This window comes from Chiloscyllium plagiosum, unplaced genomic scaffold (assembly GCF_037043375.1).
Source record: "Chiloscyllium plagiosum isolate Xiang-an unplaced genomic scaffold, Cpla_swu_hap1 HiC_scaffold_15, whole genome shotgun sequence".
NCBI lineage: Eukaryota > Metazoa > Chordata > Chondrichthyes > Orectolobiformes > Hemiscylliidae > Chiloscyllium > Chiloscyllium plagiosum.
The window spans coordinates 53327077-53345688 of NW_028270153.1; the positions used below are offsets into that span (position 1 = coordinate 53327077).

At 40.6% G+C, this 18612-nt stretch overlaps 1 protein-coding gene across 2 annotated transcripts in view; it reads left to right on the plus strand.

The window, feature by feature from the left end:
• Window positions 1–18612, plus strand: part of LOC122560031 (NFX1-type zinc finger-containing protein 1) — a 60673-nt gene that overhangs the window by 7439 nt on the left and 34622 nt on the right. For both annotated transcript variants that reach the window (XM_043710199.2, XM_043710197.2), the window contains exons 2-4: window positions 3703–3837; window positions 8917–10824; window positions 15656–15787. In XM_043710199.2, the coding sequence (XP_043566134.2) occupies window positions 3717–3837; window positions 8917–10824; window positions 15656–15787 (2161 nt within the window). In that variant the 5' untranslated portion in view covers window positions 3703–3716. The remainder of the gene's footprint in view (window positions 1–3702; window positions 3838–8916; window positions 10825–15655; window positions 15788–18612) is intronic.

An 18612-nucleotide genomic window follows, 5' to 3' on the forward strand; every position in this document is an offset into this window, starting at 1 on the left:
TTAGCCATTTCCCTAACAATTTTCTCAAGCATAGAAACAACACTGGTATCTATTTCGCAATATGGAAAGTTGCACTTTCCATATTGCGAAATCTGGATGGGCACATGAATAGGAAGGTTTTAGAAGGATGTAGGCCAAAGGCTGGTAAATGGGACTATATTAGGATATCTGGTCAGCGCAGATGAGCTGGAGCAAAAATTTTGTTTCCATGCCGTATAACTCTGACTCTATGTCCAGAAAAAGGACATTTTCAATGGAATTGGTTATTGACAGCGTTTGCTCAACAATAATGTGCTCACTGATGCCAATATGGGTTGTGCCAGAGTCATTTAGTTCCTTAGCTTCAAAGATGGACAAAGGAGCTGAACTTCAGGCATGCGATTAAAAAGGTAAAGAAGGCTGTTCTTGACATCAAGGCAGCAGTTGATCATGTATGGCATCAAAGATGTTTAATGAAACTCAAGCTACTGAGAATTGGAGGAAAGGTTCTTTGTGGATGGACATTATCCTTAGACAAAGGGAAATGGTTATGGCTGCTGCGAGTCTATAATTTAAGTCCTGGGACAGCATTGCAGGAATTCCTCAAGGCCCATCTTTTTTAGCTGCTTTATCATTGAGATCCAAAGTGAGAATGTTTGCAAATTCCAAAACTGCAACCTCTACCACTATAAGAACCGCAGCAGAACAATGGGAATGTCATCAGTGGCAAATTCCCATTGAAGCTAAACATCATCCTCACTTGGAACAAATATCATGAGATTAAAATCCTGGAACTTCATTATTAACAGCACTTGGATATAACTGCACCCCCAAGATTGCTGTGGTTCAAATAGGCAACTCATCACAAGCTTTTCAAGGGAAATTGGTAATGCGTAATAACACACCCTGGCTAGTGACACTCATCTTCCATGAGTGAGTAGAAAAAAAATCCTTCGAATATTTCTCTGTACCAGATATAAAAATATTGAAAATGAGGATAAATAACTGCTTGGCTGTTAATCAAGCATTACCCAATTACTGAGTAGCCTTCAGGAATACATTTAATCACGTTTGACAATCATAATTTCTGCAGCTTTGTTTTGCATCAAAATATTTTGGATAAAGGAATAGCACTGAATGTTTCATAGTTCTTAAAAATATGCAGCATAAATAATAGCCATGGCAAGAATGAAAATGAAACTGAGATAATATTATAGAGAATCTTTTCAATTATATATAGTGTTTCATTGTAATAAATATAACTGAGTATATGAACTTCAGTATCTTCTTTCTATTGTTTGTAATCGAATAATACCATGGATTTGAGTATTATGCTAAGTATTATTGCAGTGATAAAAGAGTAGGAGCTACTGGAGAAACTTTGATTACTGTGTAAACAGTACCTATCCCAGTCAACAGTTTCTTGTGCATATTTATTAACTTAGAGTGCGTCCATCATAAAATGAAGGTTTTGTTTTAAAGTGCTTTGTGTGTAGCCAATAGGATCGCCATGTGCTGAAAAAATTCAAGTGTTCCCTTGCATAATATCATAGCCATCAGTTTTGCAAAAATCCTGTTTCTTAACAGTTTTTGCCTTCCACATGAATTTCAGTGACAACACAATTAAAGGATTTAGTCATCACTATTGTTATTACTGCATTTATTTACAGGGTCCAGGGCTGAGGAAGCTTTTCATTGTGGTACTTGAGATCCTTACCCATGCCCCATGCATTGACGTCTTCTCAGGATGTATGTTGCTGCAGTGGATGATTAGTAGTCCAGTGGTGAACTAGCTGAACTCATCATTTGGATTACAAAATTACATTTGTCCCATGACCCTGAGGCAACAGGAAGAGGAAAATGGCAGGACTTCTACTCTTATTATTAATGCTAGAAAGGGAGCACATCAGGATAGCATTGTGCTTGGTAATGATGCCTTATATGGATAAATGGTGACACTTTGAAGGCTAACAACTAATTAAGGTACCTGAGGATGGCCAGTGTTTGTAGAACCAATCTGATCAGTTGGAGTTCTAACAAAACCAATAACCAATATTTAGCCCATGGAAGGCACACTCCAAATATTTGACTCTAGTCAAGACACAAAATTTGCATTCACATTAGGTTATCTCAGTGGGCTAGTAGGTAATCTTTTAATGACCAACCTGATTAGAAGGATAACCTCAGATTTGAAACTTTTTCCTGACCTATATTAGTGGAACCATTGACTTCAGGAATGAATCAGGCTAATTAATGCTGGATCACAATATTTCTTTAACTGAAACACTGGGACAAATAAAACTCATATGTTTTATTGGAACTTGCTGTCTTCTAGCAGTTAGTAACCTTAGTCTGTTTACTGGTGAGGAATATACCTACGAATAGCTTTTTTTTCTCATCTGGCATTTTCTCCCATGTTACATGGAATTATCATAATGCCAGTTGATCACTGTTTCATATCAACCATCATTTTTGGATTTGGCAGATGATTTACAGCTGAAACCCTTCAAGGTCTCCATTCTGTCAGACTGAGAATCAATACAAACACATATTAGCTTGTCTATACGAATTACTGAATTATATATTTCTGTGTGTATATGTCTACAATATTCTGAATAGCCCAGTAACATTCCATTGGACTGATTCCTAGCGGCATCATTTTTACCAGGTGTCAGAATAATAATTTTGACTTGATTCTATTAGCTAGTGTTATTATCACCTCCTAGCATTAATGACCAGTTGGTGGTTATATTCTAGGAAATCGATCTATTAATTTGAATGTGAATTCATCAGCAGCATAATAAGAAGAGAACTATTGTTGTGGATCTAATTGCAGCTATAAAGAAAATACTCCTCCTTTAAGACAGGCCTGAGGCTTTAGGCTGTTGGCTGAATCCTTTGAGTCATAATACAATGAATCAGTTTAAAAAAAATGTACTCAGTTGTATTAGGACATAGAATTTATTTGCTTGAAAAATATCTCATTAAATAATCCCAAGGATCTGGAAGGTTGTCTGGGAATCAACGGCTAAAACACTGTGAATATTAGATTTCATTTCCCCACATGTTTCAACCAAATAATGTGCAATATCATTGAAATGTCTCAGGTAGTCTTATGGTGGATTATTGATTTTAATACTCAAATCTATCACCACCCACTGTGTTGCTCAGTTGCTGACTATATAGAAAAGTTAAGCCATGCAGATGAGGAAGGCCTGGGATTCAATTCCTTATTATATATATGAATGTATATTTTTAATCTAGTTTTATAAACAATTTGTTATTACACACCTCTGGACTTGAACCTAGGTCACCTGGTGTAGGAGCAGGGACACTATCACTGAACTACAAGAACTCTCAATTCCTAGTTATACAACCTCAGCTGGTATGGCAATAAATCGCCAGTACTTGGCCTCAATTCTCTTCGATTGGGAATAGGAAATTTCAGCTGTCAATTGTTGTTGTGTGATGAAAAGATTGGTCTTGGTTATGGTAGCCTTTTAATCATAGATTTTCACCGCTTGTGATCCAGTTTTACAGATAATAATTGCCACTTGATCAAGGTACAATTTTCCTTAAGGCCAGGAAAAATTAGCCAGGAGGGCAACAAATGATTCTAGTTCACCCTTTTTCTGAAACTTTGCCCTTACATCATATTTTGATGGAAGATATCACTTCTTGTTGCAAAGTAATGTGATTTAAAATGGCTTGATGTCTTCACAGGGAAGTTTTTTCAAATGGATCCTGACTGGCAGAGGGCAAACCACAGGCGAAGGGGTGAAGAAACTGAGTTGGAAAATACAAACAGAAGAGCAGCTGCAGCAGAAAGGCCAAGACGGAACTCTAGAAGAGGAGATGGTGAGTGGGATTGTGAAAGATTACAAATCTTTCCTTAAATCAGAGAAGAACACATTATTACTTTGTATTATCAAGTGTTATTTCTTCCCCCTCTCTCTCCTGCTGAAATATTCAACATTTTCCAAGCTAGGAACTGGTCTGCAAGAAGGCAATGGCTGGAATGATGTTCGATTGGCTGCTTGAAAGTGCTTGTGCCTGGCATGCAGTAACTTTCCATTTAATTCTTCCATGTCTGTGGTGAAATAGAAGGCTTCTGTCCAGATATCTTCTTGATAAGAGATGGGGTGAAAGACTATGAGGGTAGATGGGAAGGCAGAGTAATCAGATCAACCATGATTTTATTCTGTAGTGGAGCAGGCTCAAGAGATTATGTGACCTACTCCTGCGACTTATTCACATGTTCAATGTGTAAGTTAAAGGAATTAACCCTATCTAAGTCCTGGTTAATTAATAAATGGACCCACTGACTCACACTTGAAGTTCCTCTGCCCTTGACTACACCCCCAGACCAGAATCCTGAAGACCTGACTTTCCTGCTCAGACCCAATTCCCGTCCACTTCTCCAGGGATCCAATCCTAATTCTTCTCTCTATAAACCCAACTCTCCACTACCTAGCTAGCCCCTACCCTCCAAAGACCTGACCACTCCTCAACCTAATCTAATCTCTAACTCATTCTCCCTACCCCCTGTATTCCACTGTTGGTAGCTGTCAAAGTTATTTTGGACATTTAAACCATAGAATAAGATACGCAGTGCTGTGAAAGAGGTGTCTGGTTTCAGCACCTATCCATTGCACTGCTATCCGTATTGGCTCCTAGTCTGGACCAAGCTGCTTTGTCTGGGAGGCTCCTTGCCTGGGAGCCCACCTGAGAAACTCCTCTGAAGTAAGTGGGAAACATTTAGTTTCATCTGGTTGGATCCAACTCAGATCAGAAGATTCAGGCCCTTATCCCTCGACTTCTCGTGATTACAATTGAGATTGGGAATTCCAGTGTCAGAAATTATGGGTTATGTTTAGTGCCAGCTCTCAAATAGCACATTTCAATGTTAGTTTACATGCTTAGGAAGCCTGAGTTTTAGCTAAAAATAGTCATGCAATGTCTTTAGTAGGGAAAGAAGTGCATTTTCCAGTAAATCAAAAGTGCATGTATTGTTTTCCCAAAGGGCATAAGTATGGTGAGTCAGTTGTTGATTGTTCTCTCCCTTCCTGTGAGAAAATATTGATATTTATAACCTGTCATTGCATTTTAACCCAATCGTCTCTGTTCATTGCTTTTTACTTCTTTATATTTCTTTGGTTTACTATTTCTTGGTTGTCTTCAATTTTCTGCCCTTTAACAGTTACATTCTCGTTCTCTTATTTGACTTACACAAGTGACCTTATTACAGCAAATTTGAGACTGAGGAATCTGTTTCAGAATAACAACTCACAGCACAGGGATAGACACTGATCTTGAACTTAGGGGAGTCGGTTTGTCACTGGATTAATTATACAGAGGCCCAGGCGAGTGTCCCAGCCCTGAAAGAACATAGAACATTACAGCACAGCACAGTACAGATCCTTCAGCCCTCGATGTTGCATCGACCTGTGGAATCAAATCTGAAGCCCATTCTATTAAGATTATATCCCACCACTGTTGGAATTTAACTTCAGTTTAAAAATCTGGAGTTGTCAGACAGTTTCAGTAACGTTGACCATGAAACTATAAATGAGTTTTATTAAAAAGAAACATCTTGGTCCAATACTGCCCTTTAGGAAAGGAAATCTGCCATCCTTACCTGTGTGGCCTTATGTGATTACAGACTCTCAGTAATGTGGTCACATACAAGTAAATACACATGCAAGTTACCCAGTTCAACAGTAAGTTTAATAGGCATCAAATGCTGAGTTTGTCAGCAATCCCACAAACAAATAAAAAAAAATTAAAACTGACCGTTCACATGTCATGCATGAATACAGCCATCACCACCTATAGCTAAGCCCTGTGCCAAGCAAACATTGTCTACATAACATATGCTTTAGTTAGGAATATGCTGGAAGTCTTAAGAATATACTATAAGACCATAAGACATAGGAGCAGAAGTAAGGCCATTCGGCCCATCGAGTCCACTCCGCCATTCAATCATGGCTGATGGACATTTCAACTCCACTTACCCGCATTCTCCCCGTAGCCCTTAATTCCTTGTGACATCAAGAATTTATCAATTTCTGCCTTGAAGACATTTAGCATCCCAGCCTCCACTGCACTCTGCGGCAATGAATTCCACAGGCCCACCACTCTCTGGCTGAAGAAATGTCTCCGCATTTCTGTTCAGAATTTACCCCCTCTAACTCTAAGGCTGTGTCCACAGGTCCTAGTCTCCTCGCCTAACGGAAACAATTTCCTAGCGTCCACCCTCTCCAAGCCATGTATTATCTTGTAAGTTTCTATTAGATCTCCCCTTAATCTTCTAAACTCCAATGAATACAATTCCAGGGTCCTCAGCCATTCCTCATATGTTAGACCTACCATTCCAGGGATCATCCGTGTGAATCTCCGCTGGACACGCTCCAGTGCCAGTATGTCCTTCCTGAGGTTTGGGGCCCAAAACTGAACACAGTACTCCAAATGGGGCCTAACCAGAGCTTTATAAAGTCTCAGTAGCACAATGGTGCTTTTATATTCCAACTCTCTTGAGATAATTGACAACATTGCATTCACTTTCTTAATCACGGACTCAACCTGCATGTTTACCTTTAGAGAATCCTCAACTAGCACTCCCAGATCCCTCTGTACTTTGGCTTTACGAATTTTCTCACCGTTTAGAAAGTAGTCCATGCTTGTATTCTTTTTTCCAAAGTGCAAGACCTCGCATTTGCTCACATTGAATTCCATCAGCCATTTCCTGGACCACTCTTCCAAACTGTCGAGATCCTTCTGCAGCCTCCCCACTTCCTCAGTACTACCTGCCTGTCCACCTAACTTTGTGTCATCGGCAAACTTCGCTAGAATGCCCCCAGTCCCTTCATCCAGATCATTAATATATAATGTGAACAGCTGCAGCCCCAACACTGAACCCTGCGGGACACCGTTTGTCACAGCCTGCCATTCCGAAAAAGAACCTTTTATCCCAACTCTCTGCCTTCTGTCAGACAGCCAATCCTCAATCCATACCAGTAGCTCACCTCGAACACCATGGGCCCTCACCTTGCTCAGCAGCCTCCCGTGTGGCACCTTTTGGAAGTCTAGGTAGACCACATCCACTGGGTTTCCCCGGTCTAACCTACTTGTCACCTCTTCAAAGAACTCCAACAGGTTTGTCAGGCACGACCTCCCCTTACTAAATACATGTTGACTTGTTCTAATCCGACCCTGCTCTTCCAAGAATTTAGAAACCTCATCCTTAATGATGGATTCTAGAATTTTACCAACAACCGAGGTGAGGCTAATTGGCCTATAATTTTCCATCTTTTGTCTTGATCCTTTCTTGAACAAGGGGGTTACAACAGTGATCTTCCAATCTTCCGGGACTTTCCCTGACTCCAGTGACTTTTGAAAGATCTCAACCAACGCCTCCGCTATTTCCTCAGCCACCTCCCTCAGAACTCTAGGATGTAGCCCATCGGGGCCAGGAGATTTATCAATTTTAAGACCTTTTAGCTTTTCTAGCACTTTCTCTTTTGTAATGGCAACCATACTCAACTCAGCCCCCTGACTCCCTTTAATTGTTGGGATATTACTCATGTCTTCCACTGTGAAGACTGATGCAAAGTACTTATTAAGTTCTCCTGCTATTTCCTTATCTCCCATCACTAGCCTTCCAGCATCAGTTTCAAGTGGCCCAATGTCTACTCTTGCCTGTCGTTTGTTTCTTATGTATTGAAAGAAACTTTTACTATCATTTCTAATATTACTGGCTAGCCTACCTTCATATTTTATCCTCTCCTTCCTTATTTCTCTCTTTGTTATCCTCTGTTTGTTTTTGTAGCCTTCCCAATCTTCTGATTTCCCAGTGCTCTTGGCCACTTTATAGGATCTCTCTTTTTCTTTGATAGATTTCCTGACTTCCTTTGTCAGCCATGGCTGTCTAATCCCTCCCCGGATAATCTTTCTCTTCTTGGGGATGAACCTCTGTACAGTGTCCCCAATTTTACCCACAAACTCCTGCCATTTTTGCTCTACTGTCTTCCCTGCTAGGCTCTGCTTGCAGTCTATTTTTGTCAGTTCCTTTCTCATGCCCTCATAATTACCTTTATTTAACTGTAACACCATTACATCCGATTTTGCCTTCTCTCTTTCAAACTGCAGACTGAACTCTACTGGTTAGTAATGTAAAAAAACTGTTGCAAAATAAGAGCTTGCAATTGGTTTATAAACTTAGCAACAACACTGAGTAAACTTGGAACCTCTATCAACTAAAAGGACAAGGGCAGCAGGTGCATTGGACTCCGCCACCTCCATCCATCTTGGCATGTAACTATATCAGCATTCCTTCACTGTCGCCTGGTCAAAATCATGGAACCCCCCCTTCCCTAACAACACTGCATACACCCTATCCTGCAGCAGTTGAAGGTGGTAGTTCATCACTACCTTTCTCAAGGGCAGTTAGGGATGGGCAATGAATACTGTGGTTGAAAAGAATCTGTTGTGAATTTAAACACCGTGGTTGACCTGCCCTTTAACTATTCTGAGAGTTTAATAATACTGTACTGCTTTTACCAGTTGAGCCAGACCATAGTTCTAATCCATGGAAGTTAATGTTCATAGAACTATTCAAAACATATATTTTGATAATAAACCCATTAATAACTAGATTACTGTTAATGTACAGTGCTTTAAAGTAACTCATAGATTATACACTGAAAACATTCTAACAGAGAGACATTATTCGGTGGATCTCTCAAATTTAATAGCCAAATAGTTCTTTGAAATAAATAATTACCTAGTGAGTCTGGGGAGAAGGAGATGTTGTTACTCATCTTGCAATGAAAACAAGGGATAGCAACATCTAAGAAAACTGTTTTCAACAAACATGGCCTGAAGAATTTGACTATAAAATATGTAATTCATCCTTCTGTTTTTTTCTAATGTCAATAGCCTCTTTGGAACGACTTCAACCACGAGGACGGCAGTATAATGGAAGCCAAAGGAATCCTGTAGGACCAGGCGACCAGAGAGGTGCACAACAACTGCGACGGGCACTTTCCACACCCAGGCATGGGGAGCTGCTGGCAATTGGAGAGACTGGGGGAAGGAACCAAGAGTGGCACGTTGACCCCAACCCCAGATATGCAGAAGGGAGGCAAAATGTTGTGAGACCCAATAGAAATCCAGCTGGACGAGCTCCTCCTGCTCTGGGAAATCGCCAAGGCCCCCAGCAGGCCAGAAGGGATCAGTATCCTGAACGTAGGAATGAACCGAGGAGAAGGAATGACTTTCGTGAGGGTGGTAGAGGCAGGCAGATTGAAGTGCAGGGAAATCCTCACTTCCAGAGAAGGAGGCCTCAAGAAGGAACTAAAGAGGAACATACAAAGGACAAAGAGCAGTTTGTGAGGAAGTTAGGCTATAAAACAATGGAGGGCCTTTTGGACAAAGAGCCCTCTGAAATTGTCATAACTTTAGCCTACAGCTCTGGCCTAAAAGACTTACTAAGTCAACAACTAAACACATCTTTTATTCAACTCATTTGTAAAGTTTTATGTAAGGCCTGCAGGTCAAAGACTGACAGACAGAGCATTCAGCATCTGTTAGGCATTGTAAAGGACTCCCTCTTTCTGAAGGTTCAACTGCCTCGCTATGTGGTTCAGATGAGTACTGAAGCAGTGCCTTCCCGTAGGCATCAATATCCTGAATATATTGAAAGTATTCTATTCTTACTTCAGGAATTGGTGAGTATTTTCCCAGCCAGTTCAGTTCAGGAAATGTCTATGATGATTTCGGTTTTGGATCCCACAGTGAATACCCTACGGGCCGCTGGAGTTTCAATTAGTGAACAGATTGAAAATAGCCTGGAGAAAATCAAAAATATAACTCATCACCTGCAAGAGCGAAAACGGGATGGAACACTCAGAACAGATACCCATATGATGATTGACAATCAAGAAACTGGTCCTGAGGACAACTATAGAGCAATGACCATATATCCCACGTACAATGAGGTACATTTGGAGGAGAGGCCATTTCTGCGGCCTAATCTTATTACTGAAAGGTATGCAAGCACGGAAGTCTACCTTGATACCCATTTTCGTCTTCTGAGGGAAGATTTTGTAAGACCACTGAGAGAAGGAATATTAGATTTGCTTCAGAATTATGATGATAAGGGTCTGAGGAGGAGAAAATTCGATGACATTAGAGTATATTTCAACACACGTATTATAGTCCCACTCTGCACATCCACTGGTGTAGGCTATAAGGTCCAGTTTGACACAATGCCACTGAAGTTTGTCCGGTGGCAAAACTCAAAGCGTCTGCTGTATGGATCACTTGTGTGTATGTCCAAAGATAACTTTGAAACTTTGCTGTTTGCGACTGTGTCTAACCGGGATCCCGCAGAGCTGAAAGACGGCATTGTCCATTTGTCTTTTAACGTGCGAAGCCGACACTTGTTGGCTGAGATTGAACCTTCAGATTGTTTCCTGATGGTTGAAACAACAGCTTATTTTGAAGCCTACCGCCATGTTCTAGAAGGGCTGCAGGAGATCCAAGGAGAGGATGTTCCCTTTCAAAAGTACATTGTAGAATGTGATACTGAAATCCAGGTTCCAAGATACTTGAATTTCAATGATTGCTATGACTTTTCTGCTCTAATGAATGCAAAACCCCAAGACCCTGAGGAAAATCCTGATCAAATCTTTGAACATTTGCAAAGGAACACCAACATCAATGTCCTTAATCCTGCATCATGGCCAACAAAGGAAGAACTGAACCTGGATGAATCACAGATGAGAGCTCTGCAGATGGCATTGACTAAAGAGTTGGCCATCATACAAGGTCCTCCTGGGACAGGTATACTCAAAGAAGAGCATCTGCACTTCTAGTTTATTTAGAATGTTTTGTGGCTTAAAAATTAGAACTATTGTTGTAAAATCTTTGTTCGCCAACGGTGTTTTCCTTTTCTATCCTAAAAATATGAAATCACTGTGGAATATGAAAAAAATGTACTTAGTAGTTTCCAGCATCTCATCTGTGTGAGTATCATTGAGTTTTGAAATAACATAGGGGCATCACAACCGAATGCCGATCCTTTCTCTGCCTAATATCCACAAACTATTGTGCTATTCTCCCCCCCACCCCCCCCCCCCCCCCCTCAAATTAAATGCATTTAACTGTTTTTGCGTAGCTACCACTAGTGTATTTAATCACAGTCTGTAACCTCATGTCTTGGTGATTCCCCTCTCTACCATTACCATCGAGTCAGAAGATCAATTCTGGTTCAGTGGAGATTGCAGGAGGACAGGCTAGGCAAAGCTCCTGGCATATCTAAAATTGAGGTGTCAACTTGATAAAGTAACAACACAGGACTACTTCCATTCTAAATATTGAAAGGAGCATGTAATAGACATGGCCAAATGATCCCAGAACTAATAGGTTAAATCTATGTTCTGCAGTCCTGTTGCATCCAATTATGAATGGAGGTGGACAATTAAAAAACCTAGTGGAGATGAAAGCCCTGCAAACATGTCCATTCTTAACAATGGATGAGTCTGGTACATCAGTGTGAAAGGACAAGGCTGAATTATTTGCACTATCTTTGGTCAATAACCCAGAGTGGATGATTCATCTTGGCCTCTTCCTCTCCCCCTATCAAAGGTTCAAGTCTTCAATTTGATACACTCCACGTGACCTCAGTAAATCGCTGTGAGTACTGAACAGGCTATGGGCCCAACCAATATTCCAGCAATAATACTGAAGACTTATGCTCCAGAACTAGCCGTGCCGCTAGCCTAGCTGTTCTAGCCTAGCTAGAACTCTGGCATCTACGTAATGCTGTATATTCCTCAGCTTTGTCCTGACAACTTTTGTCCTGACAACTTTTGCCCTGACAGTCTTATCTCCATCATTAGCAAAGTGATGGAAAGGGGTGTAGACTGTTGCAAAGGCAACAAGAGCCAATCATCTCTGATCACATGACAACCTTGATCCAAACACTGTCAAAAGAGCTAAAATCCAGAAGTGGAGTGAGAGTGACTGCCCGTGAGCTCTAGGTGAACATTTGATCAAGTGAGGCATCAAGAATCTCTAGAAAAAACAGAATCAGTGGAAAGCAAGGGGAAATCTCTCCACCGGTTGAAATCATACCGAGCACACAGAAAAATCATTGCAGTTGTTGGAGGTCAATAATCTGAGTCTCAGGACATCACTCGGGAGTTTTGACCAGCTTTCTCTCTCACTTTCTTTCCAGCTGCACAGGCATCCAAGGCCTGTGCACAGCAACGACTTCCAGAACTGAAAACCAGTACCATGATTGGTGTGTTGATGCCAATCACTGTGTGCAACCTTGGAGTGCAGCCGTGCAGCTTGGAGGGAATGCTAGTTTAGATCCAACCTGGGCTCAACTTATTCCAGGGGGCTAATTAAAAGCATTATAGTTCTTGCAGAATTAGTTTGTGCCACATTTGTGTGAGCTCCTCTCTAAATACATCAAAACATTTAAACTGAGATTTATCTGAAAAGTAAATATGACTTTTTTCATCTAGAAATTTAATAAATGTATGTATTGCAGTCCTTCACACAAATAATAATCAATCTGCTAAATCTCTCGCAAAGGAACAAATCTTTTTCTTCAGTAACAGATCGTCCTTAAAGCTCAGATGTTCCAAGGGAAGTAATTGAGACAGTTCCATTAAAACTTGCATTTGTCGCAACTAAAGTGGCAGCACAGGAGTTCCACCAAAGTTTCCAGTAATGTTCTTCCATTTGATAGATGAAGGGATGTGAAGATATAAAAAGGAATTCACAATATACCACATGCATTATGTACCTATCCTTCCCCTCCCAGCAAACCTCATTTACTGTCCTGTACAAACTTTCCTGGGCATGTCAGTGGGAAACTGTCTCCAGCATCTTCTCTTCACAAACGCTATACAGTTGTGCCACTTCCTGAAGGCTGTTCCTCAGACAACTTAAATGTCCTTTAAATAACTCGTGAACATGATGTAAGCAACTCTTTTAAGTCACAGTTCTCCCAAATCATAACCACGAACATGTACTGAAACTGCTCTGTGTAGGCATGTCAAGAAAGTAATGCAATGTACAATATTTTCAACCATTTTCAACCATCTTCAGCTCTCCCGGCAATGGTCTTGCCTCCACTATAAGATCAGAAGTAGGTTCACTGATGATTGCACAAAGTTCAGCAGCAGTTACAACTCCTCAGATACTGAACAGACTTTGTTTACATGCAGCAGGCCCTGGACAACATCCAGACTAGGGTTAATTAGTGGTAAATAATATTTACACCGCACAGGTGCCAGGCAATAAGCAACTCCAACAAGAAAGAATCTAGCTATTGCCCCATAACCTTGTATAGCTACACTAGAAAATTCGAGGCTTGGAACTCTGCAGCAAGTAACTCACTTTCTAAGTCCCCAGTTTCTGTCCACCATCTACAAGATTCAAGGCAGTAATATAATGGAGTACTGTCCACTGGCCTGGATGAGTGCAATTCCAGTAACATTTAACAAAGTTGATACTATTCATGACAAAGCAGCCCATTTGTTTGGCACCTGATCTATTATTTTCAATATTCACTGCCTTCCCAATTGACATACAGTGCTGCAGTATGTAACATCGACAAGATGAACTGTACCAACTCAACAAGGTGAAGTAGCCTCAGTCGTTTCCCATCCTTTTTAAACATTAATTGGAAAGTATATAAATAAGTGAAGAATCTAATTCAAGAATATAACCGCCAATCAGGCCACTAATAAGTACAAAAATAATGAATAATCTAGGGCTCCTTCCTCTCACATAGATGATTTTATGGAATTCTTTACATTTATGAAGGGCTTTAATAAGGCAGATCTGGAAAAGGTGTCTCCAGTTGTGTGACATTACAAAAATAGGAGCCATGAATGTGAGATACTCACTAAATCAGTAAGGAATTCAGCACACACTTCCTTACCCTGGGAGCAATTAAAATGTGGTACTCTGTATCATATAGAGTAACTGAGGTGAAAAGCGTGGATATATTTAAAAATATGTTGGACAGAGAGAAAGGAGTATAAGATTATGTTGAGAGAAAGAGATCAAATAAGTTACAAGGTGGCTCGTGCAGAGAATAAATGTGTTAAGCCAAATGGTCTATTAGTGTGCTATAAAATCATTCAAGTGTTAGCTATGGTAATTTTGTCATTTATTTTCATCCTATCTTTTATGCTGACAATCTTGTTTGATTTCTGTTTTTATGAATTGCCCACACAGAAATTTGAAAGATATTCTGCTGCCCCTGGGGGCACAGTTGGAAGAGTTATTGAAGTGAAGCTGGAAGGATTCTGAATTTGAAAATGTGTTGCTGGAAAAGCGCAGCAGGTCAGGCAGCATCCAAGGAGCAGGAGAATCGACGTTTCGGGCATGAGTCCTTCTTCAGGATCATGCCCAAAACGTCAATTCTCCTACTCCTTGGATGCTGCCTGACCTGCTGCGCATTTCCAGCAACGCATTTTCAGCTCTGATCTCCAGCATCTGCAGTCCTCACTTTCTCCTAGGATTCTAAATTTACCTTGGCCAGGATTTTGTCCACCAGTGCCCTCCAGATCTGACCTCAGCAAAATGTGAAGGGTCAGTGCCCTGGCATCTCACATCAGACCAAAAGTTCTGATGCTTGCTGTCATTGGTGGATGTTGGTTGAGAAATGTCCTATTTGGGACCATGTATTTTGATGAGGGGTGGCAGGAGAGGCAAACAGGTGGTGTGAATAGGTGAGGCACCATTAGTGGGACAAGTTCAACCAACTTTCTTCCTGCCTGGTGGTTACAGGGTGTAAGGGCAGCTAAAAAGGAACAGTTCCATGACTGATTTCCATCCCATTCCATGGGATGTTAACATCACTGTTTTGTTGGTTGATCAGGCGCCTGCCTAAATCATATACATATGCAAGTCAGGGTTAATGTGACCTTGTGACTGTGTCCTGAGCAGAGCTCCCCCCAGTTCCGATGACCCAGCATATGATATCACCCACGTGTGAAACTGTGAAGCCACAAGGAACAGGAATGTTGTCGGATCAAACCAGCAACGTCTTAGACTCTCATACTCTGGACACCGTTCTCCCAACTTCCTGACCAGGAGATGCTGTTGAAACTGTGTTAAGGGGCTTCAAGCTGATACGTAACCTCAGGTCATGTAATTTTAACAAACTGGCTGTCGGCTAATATCTTCTGTCTGTTTTCTTCAGGCAAGCAGCTGATTGCATGGTTATAAATAAGACCCAGGATCTGTAATATGAAAGTAATTCCTTACGTTTCATTTAGTTTGCATTCTGTGTTGCCTCTGGACAGAGCAAATGAATAAGTATGTTCAAAGAATGCTGCTTAGAAATGTTTAGAATTGGATTGCTCAAACCTCTCTCGCAAGATAGCCAATAAACATCCAAACTTAGCACTGATGTGTAGAATAAATCTTTAGAGTGACTGTTTCGGTGTTTGTAATGAGACAGAGTAAAAGAATCTGGCAGATCAGTTATCCCAGATAACATAAATGCAATCACCTGCGGTTTTTTTTTTACAAGAATGTTTAAACTCTTGTGGGTGATAAATACCAAATTGTTGGTATCATCTGGAATACTCTTCTAAAGCTTTTCTTCAACCTTAGCTAAGTGTTGCTGATTTATCATTTACAGGAAAAACCTATGTGGGGTTAAAAATCGTGCAAGCACTGTTAAATAATGAGCCAGTTTGGCAACAATATTTAAGGAAATTTCCAGTTCTGGTGGTGTGCTATACAAACCATGCACTGGACCAGTTTCTTGAAGGTAAGGTTCTGCCATCAATCTGCTTGAATTTCATTTTTGTATACTTTATTAAGCACCCCGATGTTGTACTGGATTGTCATTCAAATATGCTGACTATAAACCGTTTACTATCTTGAATAGATTTACATAAATTAACTTGGATACTTAATCAAAATGTTTTTGTTTTGTAGAGTCCTTTATATTAAATGTCAGAGAGTGATTGTACTATACCTTGGAGATGATCTTGTTATTCTCGTTGCAATTTGTATTTATGGCATAAATCTATTTAATACAATGTGACAAACTTCCATTAACATCTGGATCAAAGAGCAGTTTGCTTCATTCATCGATCAGTTGATAAATGCAGAATGGCTAGACACATTGCAGTCAACCTTGTATTGGTTACCAGTTTGAGACATAAGACTGAAATTTTGTAACTCTCCTGCTAGTGCAGAACAATACGAAGGATGAGTGTGGGTTGGAGAATCAGGTTGTTGTGTTCTAATCCTGTCTTCAAATCACATCCTGCAAGAGTCACTTGCAACCAGAACCAGCCCCATTGTTTATATGTGATACTACTTCAGTTAGTGCCATGGTACTAGTGAAACAAACCATTTATACATCATTCTTTTGAGTATACTCAATAAAACAAGTGACTGGGCTTTAAAAATAAATCATTGTCTGAAACTTGCTTTGAGACATCTTGAGCGCATGCAACCCATTTTTTATAAATTCAAATTCCTTCTTTGACCATCTGGAACCTCTCAAAAACTTACCTTTCCTGATCTTTCCCTAAACATAATCATATGCAATTGAGAAAGGTTCTGTGTGAGTATAAATAATAATAAATTGACAAACTCAGTGGTTAATTATTTTCCCGGAGCCTAGATGGCAAGTGTTAGTAGACTGCTTCCCATTTGAAGGGGGAATGTCTGGCAGTAACTCCCAATCCTGTATCATGGCACTTATTTATTGAATACTTCCAATACCCTGCTATAATAATTGATGTAGAAAGAAATAGAGTTAATGTTTCAGGTAAAACTGAAGAGAATTAGGTGAGAAAGACTCTTAAGTTTTAAACCAGTGGGAAGGAGGAGGGGCTAATAAGTTTGATATACCTATGCCCTATGAGGAGAGATTGATATGACTGAGCCCGAGTTCAGAGGGATGAGAAGGGATCAGCTGGACAGATTGGATGCAGGAAGGTTGTTTTCCCTGGTTGGGAAGCCTAGAACCTGGGGACATTTTTATCAGGATATGGGGCAGATCATTTACAACAAGATAAAGAAGGTTGTCTTTACTCGAAGGATGTCGAAGTGTGTGGTGCTGGAAAAGCACAGCCAGTCACGCAGCATCTGAGGAGCCGGAGAATCAACGTTTTGAGCATAATTCCTGAGGAAGAGCTTATTCTTGAAACTTGGATTCTCCTGCTTCTCGATGCTACCTGACCAGCTATGCTTTTCCAACACCACACTCTCGACTCTGATCTCCAGCATCTGCAGTGTTCACTTTCTCCCTTACTCGAAGGATAGTGAACCTGTGGAATTATCTATTACAGAAGGCTATGGAGATGACAGCTTAATGGTATTATCACTGGATTCTTAATCCAAAGATCCAGGTAATGTTCTGGGGACAGGGGTTCAAACCCCGCAATGGCAAATGGTGGAATTTGAATTAAATAAATATCTGGAATTAAGAGCCTAATGATGAGCATGAATCTATTGTTGATTGTCCTAAAACTCACCTAGTTCACTAATGTCCTTTTAAAGAAGAAAATCTGCTATCCTTACTAGGTTTGGCCGACATCTGACTCCAGACCCACAGCTATGTGGTTGATTCTTAACTGCCCTCTGGGAAATTAGGGATGAGCAATAAATGCTTGCCTAGCCAGTGATGCCCTCATCCCATGTACGAATAATAATAAAAAAAGCCTTGAACATATTCAAGAAAGTGACAGATCCTTTTTTTATGAAAGCTTTGCTTGTCTCCTCTCCACAATGTTTATATATAAACTGTAGGTGAACCACCATACGCCTTTAACCTTCAGACTTTCCAGTTCTAAGAAATCTCATGGTAAGCCCCTTTCAAACCAGAAATTGTCCACTTCCTTCCATCTCTTTCACAAGAGATGCCTGTCACAAAATTAATCATAAGGTCTGATACAGTAGAGTCTGAGGAATTTGCCTGGGAATTTAACATTTCCAATGAGCAATCCTTATGTGCCTTGAACTCTCTGAAAACATCTATTTAAATCCGAGAATTCAGAGGGTTCTGCTGCAGTTCAGTTACCTCGGAAATATTAGGCAATTAAAAAGATAAGTTTAACTCCTGGTTAGCTATTAAACTGATCTCTCAACTTGGCACACACCTTCAAACGACACCTTCCCCAGAATCCTTATAGCCACTGGATTCTGACCTAACAAATTATCTCCCCCACCCCTGGACTTGACAATCCCTGTTCACCTGGGACCCAAAGTTCCCTCTTCTTTTGGGACTCAAAAACCACTTTTCTATCTAAGGTCACCTTCGCCTCTCTCTCCCAGAGACCCAACATCCACTAATCCCTGGAATCTGACAATCTTCCCCTCCATTCAGGAACCAGATATCCCACCTCCCCCACCATGTGGTGCCCCTCCACATTCCTGGACATAATATCCACCCACGGGACCTAATATCCCAAACTAATTTTAAAGACTCCCTCATTTACCTGGCACCCTTATGAACTTGTGTCCTGGTATCCTACCCACCTGGTATCCTTACCAAATAATTACGTTAGATGCTATTTCACAGGAGCTGCGGAAGTGGCTGTTAATTGGACATTTAAATCATAAAATACCTAACTACTG